The sequence below is a fragment of the Egretta garzetta genome, unplaced genomic scaffold (assembly GCF_000687185.1).
Source record: "Egretta garzetta isolate BGI_Z169 unplaced genomic scaffold, ASM68718v1 scaffold154, whole genome shotgun sequence".
Taxonomy (NCBI): domain Eukaryota; kingdom Metazoa; phylum Chordata; class Aves; order Pelecaniformes; family Ardeidae; genus Egretta; species Egretta garzetta.
In genome coordinates this window covers 2,347,353-2,357,158 of record NW_009259600.1, presented here as the reverse complement: position 1 = coordinate 2,357,158, position 9,806 = coordinate 2,347,353, and the positions used below count along the sequence as shown (strand labels likewise).

Genomic DNA, 9,806 nt, shown 5'->3' with positions numbered 1-9,806 from the left:
CGGCCGTTACCGGGCAGCTGAGGCGGGCTGGGCCGGGGACCGGGCTAACAGCGTTGCTTCTTGTGACCCGCTCTCCAAATCCTTACGGTTATTACTCGTTTGAGGTGATTTTTCCCTAATGCTGGTATCCAAGGCGATGCGCTGGCTGCCTGCAGTTTAGCTGAGGAAAAGTTAATCCTGTGTGGCGTCTTCGTAGTTGCATACAAAAATTATTTAGCCTGGTCAAATCATTTAGCCGGGAATGTCTCTTCCAAGGCTCAGGAGAGCAACCTGTTAAATCTGTGCTAAAATGGCTACTGTAACTGCCTTTACTGTGGTGAGCTGCACATGTAAAGTTTTGAAATATTCTTTGCCCATGTGTTTCATCTTGATGCAGCCGTTAAGGTACCTTTAAGGAGAAAAAAAACCCCAAACCAGTGCATGCAAACCCAGACGAGTTCATGAGACGTTTTAGGATGTGGTTTCATGGTACATTTAATTTGGTCAAGCTAACAACAGGCAGGAGCAGTGCTTTTCTCATTACCTGCAGCCGTTTCCCTGCAACCATGCCTAATGGTACTGCAAGCGCAGGGCGATTCGGCGTCGTGGCGGCTGTCTCGGAGGAATGGGCGTATTTGCTTCGTTAATTGATTTAGTGGTGATGCAGAGCTATTCCTTGCCCTAGCTACACCTACTCCGATCCCATCTAACGGAGCTAGCATCAATCAGCTGTTGCGCATCCATAATAGCCTTTTTCTGTATAGTACTGTAAAGATACAAAATATAAACCTTTTATTTATTATATTTTTATTATATATTATAAAAGCTTATATTTTGAGGACAGAGAGACGTATTGCTGGAAGCAATATTGCATTTTAGAAAACACAACCCCCTAATGGTTTTTGTAGTTGCAAGTAGGTAATACTGGTAATATTCTTACATCTTAAATTTAACAGGAGTGAAGTTAATGAGTTATCAAGGGCCATATCTTTAAATTTCTTAATAATTTGAAAATCTCTTAATGAGCCTGTTTTTGTGGTTTAAGACCAAATGGCAGTGCAAAGTCCTAATGGATTTGGAAACTAAACCACTTTAATCACAGATACATGCAATTAATGAATTGCATGATTCCCCTGTTCCATGGGAGATGTGACAAGCTCTACAAGTGAAGAGGGCAGAGTTAGTGTAGCAGTTCAGCCATGCTATGCATAGTCCTCATGTAGAGTTCTGGGGTGTCCTGGGTTGTCTTCCCAAGTGTCACTGGGCATCACAGGATTGGGTGGAAAACTTGTTTAAATTCACCTGGCAGCTGAAGCTGGCTATGGTCAGGGCTGGCACTTCACAGTCTGCTCCTCTGGAAGGTTCTTGACACCTTTGCAGCTTTCACAGTGAATATTAGTTGGTTACACTGGCAGGTACTCCTTCTATGATAACTAAGCTACTCCCTTATTGCATAGGGTTAGCTAAAGTTCCTTGAATCATAGAATCGCTTAGGTTTGAAAAGACCTTTAAGATCAAGTCCAACCGTTAACCTTGCACTGCTATTCCACCGCTAAACCATGTCCCTAAGCACCACATCTACCCGTCTTTTAAATACCTCCAGGGATGGGGACTCGACCACTTCCTTGGGCAGCCAATTCCAATGCTCGACAACCCTTTCAGTGAAGAAATTTTTCCTAATATGCAATCTAAACCGCCCCTGGAGCAACTTGAGGCCATTTCCTCTGATCCTGTCACTTGTTACTTGGGAGAAGAGACCAACACCCACCTCACTACAACCTCCTTTCATGCAGTTGTAGAGGGTGACGAGGTCTCCCCTCAGCCTCCTCTTCTTCAGACTTAACAACCCCAGTTCCCTTGTATGCCAACACTGTTGTCAAGTAGGTCTAACTTAAGTGAACTGCTGTTGACACAGTTAAGAAACCGCCTGCCTTGTATTTCTAATGACAGCCACCATGGAAGTGACAACAGTTCAGGCCATTTTGCCATTAAGGTTTACGTCTAGTAACAGCTTCATATATATGCTAATTGTTCAGATATGAAGGAGATAGCAGGACTCACATTTGTGTCTGCGTGTTTGCAAAATATTCTAACAGTACTCTGTTACCACTTCTGTGCAAATCTTGGAAAAAAAGGTTGTCGTGCCCTAGTAAGCCACTGGAGTGCAGAGTAGCATCAAAAAAGTGCAGAAACACACTGGCTGTTGCAACAGGACGCAGACATGCTTTCAAGATGGTAGAGAAGTTTGTATCTACAATCCGTAATATGGTTTATTTCTACCTAATAGTTGGGGGGTCAATTAAAATAAGCAGCCCATGTGCGAATGGAGAATTAAACCAAAGTATGTTCCATAAATTGCTGTTTGTCCTCATCGTTCCAGCTGCTGGGTTATTCTGCTAGAATTTTCTGTTGTTGTGTTGTTTTGGTTTTCTTTTCTAGTACTTTGAATTATTAAGTTTATAACTTGTTATTCTAGTGGTTGCAAGTATGCTTTGTCATGGTATATGTTTGGTTTTTGTCCTGAGGTTGTTTAGGGGAATAACGGTCTTACATTTTGAGGAAAGACTTGTAATATGTTCCTTCCACTGTTCAAGTGGACATAACATGTACTGATAATCTCCACTGTAATTTTGAGATAATTTTCTGCTGAATTCTAATCTTCTTATAGTGAATCTGAATCACCAGTATAATTGACTGTTTAAGGCAAAGCACTACTCCCAGTTATGAAACATACCTCCGACATTCATTGATCATTGTGCACTAATAACGGGCTCTTCAAAATTATGTTTTAAGTGTTTAGAATAGTTAGTTCTGTTTCAAAGTGTCTCTCTTTTTATAAACTGGTGTAAGTTTATGAAGTAGCCCTACATTGCACATCTCCAGAGCGTTTCTTGCTATTGAGAACTGCATTATTGGCTTTTCAAATGAAAAAGGAAGTGTTCAACTGAGGAATTTGCTGTAGCGGATCTTTCTTAGTATTTAAACGATGTGTTGCAAAGATACTACTTTTTCTTAAGACATATTATGTTTGTGAATTGTTATCTGAAAATATTTTGTGTTATCTTTAATTTTGTTTTAAAATAGTGCTTATATTCTTATCTATGGATCTATTTTTATACTTAAAGCCTACTCTGACTACAGTTGTCTTTACCTGCTTCCTTAGTTCCTCTCCAACCTCCAGAGCAGTACACCTCAATATGAGGCGATCCGCAGCTCCAAGTCAAGTGCTAGGAAATGTAGCCAAAAAGCCAAGGTTTATACCACCAGGAAAAAGTACCACAGTTTGCCTCAAGAATGGAACTAAGGAGATGGATGAAGAAATGAAATTAAAGGAGGTAAACTGAACAGTGCACTAAAAGGTGTATTTGTTTGTATACTGTTGTTACTAAAAGACAGCATCTGAGCTCACCACAATCAATCTCTGCTAAAATAATCAGTCTGTTCAGAATAGATTTTGATACCTTTGCTCTTACCACATTTGATCTTGCTGCTCGGGTGGGTTTCTCTCACTCTTGTGAAGTGGATGCAGAAAAATGTTTTTCAAATAAATAGAAGTAATCAGCATTGAGCCCAAATGCAGTTTTCAGTGTAGCTGAGGTATGGACTGCATCTTGGCATGGGCTTTGTTGGATTCAAATGTTTAGAATGCTTTGGCAAAAGCAGTTAAAAACCCAAGATACTTAGTAAATGAAATGCCAGTATGTCAAATTTCAGTTTTGCTGCAAGGAACTTTCTCTGAAACAGTTAATGTCAATCAAAAAAGGCATCACAATTGTTACTGATTTTATCTACAAAAGACTTCTATTAAATTCAATTCAGAAATTACTTGCACAAGTGGTGTTTGGAATTGCATGCATACACTTTTTGTTGTGAACACTGGGATGCATAAATTTGTGTAGGAATGTATATGTTTATGTAGATAGTTTGATCATAAGGATTGGCGTCTATTAAGATACTTTCTCATTGCTCTTTTCTCCATTTCTCTTCAACTGCATGAAGGAAACACTATTGTGAACTTGTTCTTTTGCAGATAGATGAGGGAAGTGCTTCACTGCTTTCTGAAATACACCACCAGAATCAAAATGCAAATTTTACACAGTCTGTGGAGTCAACTGGAAAAGTAAAGACTACAAAAGCATATCTCAGTGTTAATAAGTGTAGCAAGGCGGAAATGAAAACACTAAAAACTCCCAAAGCTGGTAAGATGCTCTTTTCTTATTTACTGCCATGAATCGTAAGAGAATTTTAAAGCTTATGAGTGATAACCTACTTACTAAACTTTTAGGAAATACTAATGTAAGAGTCATGCAATGGTGGCATTATTTGGTGTTTTACTGGGTAAAGAGTGAAAGAAACAAACATTAAATGATTTTTTTAAATAGAAAAGGAAAAAAAGTTGACATTTTAGAAGCCAGTTGGTTATGCTGCTATTCAGGTGTGTGTCTTCCAGAAGACTACTATAAATCAACTCACTCTAATCCAGAGTAGTATCAAGACAAGAGTCGGGATACACTAAATAGTGGAAAAGCATTGTAATTAGGAGACCTTGTTGGCCTTATGAGCAGATTCACATTTTCAGAATTCATGAGGGTTTCTTTTCTTCAGTGCAAGATCTGAGCTGTTTTCTTCAGTGTTGCCAGTGGGCACTCCAGGTTCAAGCATGGGCTGCTAACTCTAGTGTGGCATCAGAGCAGAACTGGCTCTGTTCATTCATGTGTGTGCACTTACTCATTTGTTACCCTTGGTAATGAATATTGCTCTGAAAACCTAGGTAGTAAGCACTGCAAAGATACTGAAGTGTCTGAACTGTAGCAAATGCGCTTTGATGGACCAGAACGACTCTGTGGGGTTGAGTGTCTTTGTTTCCCCGCTCTTTATGTGCCCTGACCACAGATACAGTGCAGGGACGTTCTGTGTTGTGTGAATGCAGGTGTATGGCCTCAGGAGCTGAGTGCATCCTGAAAGTGTTGCACTTGAACTGGGTTGCTAACATTGCTGGATGAAAATCACTCCTCTTGGAGCCAGCTCAGGCATTTCAACATTTGTCTTACAGTTAATTCACTGTTGTTTCCTCAGCATTAATTACATCGATAACAATCTTTCTCTTTGTTTTAGGGTTCATTTAATTGATAATACTTTTTTAAAACTCCAGACTCACTACACAGAACATTTAATGGCTGCTTATCACCTTGATTCCATAATGGTTGGAATTATAATTCAGAAGGCTTTAACAACGTTACGTTTAATTTTGTTTGTGGTAAGAGCTGCTAAATCTGGAAGCCTGATAGAAGCGAAGTTGCCATAGCCCTGTGTCCCAAAGTCCAGACAATAGCGAGGCTGAGCATGTATTCCCCATAGGCACACGTATATACAATACGTGTATACATACATATACATGTGGCTGGTAGCATAGGTCAACACAGAGAGAGAACACAGCACTCATGCAAACACAAGCAATGCCAATGGACACATCCTGTTCCCCTCTCTAGCTGATCAGGGTGAAAGCCTGCTTGTGGAAAATGAATATACGTATATCTATTTATAGATACACACACACACAGAGGATATAGATTCCTCCAGTAACTGATCTTACAGTCTATTCAGTAGCTGGCTCCTTGATTTGTTGAACACCCCAGCTGCTGGCATGTGGACATGTGAACCACAAAGGCCCACAGCTACCAGTCCAGTTGCTGGTACTCAGACCTGCATTCCCACAGGTAAAAACACTGTAGGTCCCTTAAGTAACTAGTCTTAAACACTTGGTCTACTTTGTAGCTGGCTCCTGGAATCACTGGTCTCCCAGTTGCCTCATGCACAAGAGATGCGTACATACCAACATGTATCTCTGGTAGCTAGACTCGCCAGTAGTCAATCCTGAGATGTCCTGGTCTCTCCAGAAACTTGCTTGGACTTCTGGTCCCTCCAGTAGCCAAATCTCACACCCTCTGGTCTTCTCTAGCATCTGGCCCAGACTCATGGCTGCTCCAATACTTGGCTCCCAAGCCTCTTATTCTACTTGCCAGCTAGCCTGGCTCGGTGTTCGCCAGCGCTCACACACTGTCATATGTACCCAGGCAGTGTGCATGGGCTCTGGCCTCTCCGCTTGCTGGCACATGACCCGTGTGTGGTCAAGCTCCAGCTGCTGGCGTGTACGTTTCCATACACACTTATGGATGCAGAATAGAGTCTCTTCACCCAGGAAAATATTTAAAAGTGTACTTTAATAAGAAAATGGGACAGACTGGCAATAGGGTGCAGAGCATTGCTGGACAAGCGTACTCACCAGTTACCTGTTTAAAGCTGGCCCCTTTTTGCCCTGTATTTTCTCATGGTTATTCCTTCCTGAACTACTGCTGCATGCTCTAACTTCCAGTTCTTCTGATGATGCTCGTGCTTGCAGAAAATTTTCAATGTGTGTGAGACAAGTTTGTTCGAGTGGTCCTGCTTCCCTATAGGTATATCTGCAAAAATTTGTGTCTGCTGGCTTTGTCTAGCAGTGCACCTGAGAGATAGCTGGTAGATTTATTTCCAAAATGATCTTCGTGTGGCCTGGAGGGGGGGAATCAGCAGTCTTCCTGACAAGAAAATGCTGTGAAGTGGAAAAGATACTAAATGCTTTTTCAATAGCATGAATTCCAGGTGTAGCCAGTATGGGTTCTCTGTGATGACCTTAGAAAAATAACCAAAAAGTTGTGGGGTGAGACTAGGTGAGCTGTTGATGTTGTGCTGCTACCTTTCCAAGTGACTGAACAAGCCATTTTGTACCGAAGCCTTTCTATGTCTGTAGAATGGGGCTAACCCTGCAAGTCTTTGTAAAGCTATGATTAAATGTGGTATAAAATAAGGATATCTAATGTTAATGTTAATTGTGGTCATCAGGTTCACTGGTGATGCTTGAAGCACTGTACTGTGAAAACAATCCTGCACTGAGGCTCCATTGAATCTTAAGTAATTTCTTAATAACTTAGATTTTTCCAAGACAGCTTCTGGTCCTTACGACACTTTTGTCTGCTATTCATTACAGCTAATGTAGCAATTATGTAGATTGTGTAAACCATAACCACCTTTGTAGTGTGAAAAGAAATCGTTTTGTCAAAGCTGGTTTTGGTATGAAATTCAGGAGTAATGGAAACAAGTTGTGAAAGCCAGAGTCAGTTTGGGGTTTTTATTATTACTAATATTGTAATGGAACTATATCGGACTGCCAGACTCCGCCAGCCAAAGAAGACTTCTCAGTTAAAGGGGCATTAAAATAAAGATTGAAAAAGTCTGTGTGTATGCATTATTTTGGTTTATTGTCTCCATATGATTTAATGCAGATGATAAACTGTTTGTTAGCTTTATATCATACTCAAAGCTGCTGTGTTTGGGTTTCCAGTGCAGCAGTGGAATGTGTAAATAAATCCCCCGGTTTCCATTGAAATTCTTGTGAAACACCTGCGGACCATCGGACAACTGCACTGTTGATAGAGCTAATCTTTCTGAAACCCAGCCCTGAAAATGCTGTGCATTCTTTCAAAAAACTCGTTATCTGACACATGGTGTCCATTTCCTGGAATAGACAAGTAAGGATTTGATTAGATAGCATCAATCTAAAAATCATGGCGTATTTGTCTTAAAAAATACTTGCTTTTCTAGGCTTCTTTTCAAAATAAAGTTTTTCCTAAAATCTCCCTAACAGAAGTAAAGTGTAAGGGACTCTGAAATTCTGTGATGAGATATTTCTAAAGATGTTTTAATAATATTGTAGCAACTGTTGTTGAGTGAAACCTACTTATGCATTGTAATTTTAAGACAGATTTGGTGATATCAGGGTTTGAATTGTAAGGTACTGAACATGCTGTTCAACAGGCAGTTTACTAATCGTAATTATGAGTTGTGAATGCTGGAAAATTATGTATTTCCATAAATACATATCTTTGTAGGAAAATGAACTTTCCTACTGCTTTATGAATCAGTGTTTGCTTGTTTTCAAGAGGCAAAGACCACGGCAATCTCTTCGGTACCTTTTTTTGTATTCAGAATATAGTACTTGTTGACACGGACAATGGATGTGTGGAGGGGAGGTAATTTATTTGACATTGTCATTAGTGCTTTTTCTCACATGCCTCCAGAGAATTCTATCAGATAAGTCTGCAAGCACTTTAAAAATGAAAGTTACTTTAACATTCCTAAACCATTTAACAGTAATTGAAAACAAAATCATAAATGTGTTTGGAAGGATATTATTGCAGCCCTTAAAATTGCTTGGTTTCTACTTGTCCTCATTACATCCTGAGGACCTAAAAGAACTAACAAAAAAATACAAATTATTTGAATTTGTAGAAACAATGGACAGGCATATATCTTGGTATCTCCTCAGTGTTGCTGGTAAGCAGGATTGGCCAGAACTGAGGCTTTTACTTACATTGCCTTCTTCAACTTAACATTTTTTTTTAAATTTATATAAAACATAATTTAATTAATGCTTATTATCTGCATTTACAGCTTGCTTTCTATTACTATTTTTAAACTAGGAGGATGTTGCTCTTTTTTCCTTTGGGCTTACTATATCATGTGTGGGAATTAATAGCTCTTTCACCTGTGTACTTAGGCACAAGATTCTAGTTGGACTGAGATTCCATTGTTTGAACCTGATGCAGGTGAACAGAAGAGCTAGATACAGAATCTCATTCTGTTACAGCTCACTTCTTGTTTGGTTTTTGGTTCGGGAGTACTTTGTCCTTCATCCATCACTAACATCTGTTAATACGTCTTCCGAGAGGAACTTTGTCAGAAGTCATACTTAAATACAATCTTTGAGCTAACAATGCAGATTGTAACTGTATTTTATAACAGGGTTAATGAGTTCACCCTATGTCTCTCGACAGATGTTTTAAAATGTTTTTCACGCCTATGATATCAACCGTTTTATTATTTGCATATATAGTTTTGAATATATTTTCTCTATCTTCTCTGGAATGTTTATGTTTACTGAGTACATTGTTCTATAAGGTCTAGACTCTTTGCTCATTTAAGTCATTTTTATTTTCATAATAGGAATGATCGTTAGTTCCTTCAGCTTTCTAGAACATTGTTACAGGTTAGTTTGATACCTCCTGTCACTTTATGAATAAAAGCCCTCTTAACCAATTAATTTGAGTATTATAAGAGACAATTCTCTTTTCTTTCAGTTATGACAGTAGCAGTTAATTGCCTATCACTTTTAATCAGAGGATTAAAAAAAAGTTATTTTCAGGATTTGTCATATTACCCGATTTTAGTCTAACTGCCTACTTCTAGTTTCTAGATAATACAACTGAAACCATTCAGGCCTGACATCTGATAATGAAGCATATTATTGCTAGAATTACTTGCATATCTGCAAAAGTAGAAGTATTAATTGCATGATTTCTGGCATTGCATTTGTTTCTATTATTGCCCTTCACAGATTGAATTGGAAAAGATATTCCAGTCAGGAATATTTTTACCTTCTGACTATTTTAGTGGTGGAGCTGCATGTATAGCTGCAGTTCAGTGGGCCCCTCAAATATTTTTATAAACAGTTGGTAAAGCAGTTAAGTCTTTGGGTAAAAGATACTGCATAAACATCTGTAGCTCTTAATAATAACTAAGTACACAGGATGCCTGAGTGCAAATAATTTATTACAGCAGTGTTTGCAAGTTAGATTTTACAAGTTTATAAATTTTGTTATAATTTCTTATTCGAAATCGTATCAAATTACTTTGCTAGCTCTTTATGACTTAAAATGACCCCTTCTCCCTGCAGTGCTATAGACACAATAGTCTATAATAACGAATAGACAAGCCATTTCTAAATTCATGGA

The 9,806-nt window shown here is 38.9% G+C and overlaps 1 protein-coding gene across 1 annotated transcript in view; it reads left to right on the top strand.

Moving 5' to 3' along the window:
• The first annotated feature begins 3,146 nt into the window (after window positions 1-3,146).
• Window positions 3,147-9,806, top strand: part of RAD54B (RAD54 homolog B) — a 64,648-nt gene continuing 57,988 nt past the window's right edge. The window contains exons 1-2 of the mRNA XM_009638342.2: window positions 3,147-3,314; window positions 4,010-4,178. Coding sequence (XP_009636637.1) covers window positions 3,177-3,314; window positions 4,010-4,178 — 307 coding nt within the window. The 5' untranslated portion in view covers window positions 3,147-3,176. The remainder of the gene's footprint in view (window positions 3,315-4,009; window positions 4,179-9,806) is intronic.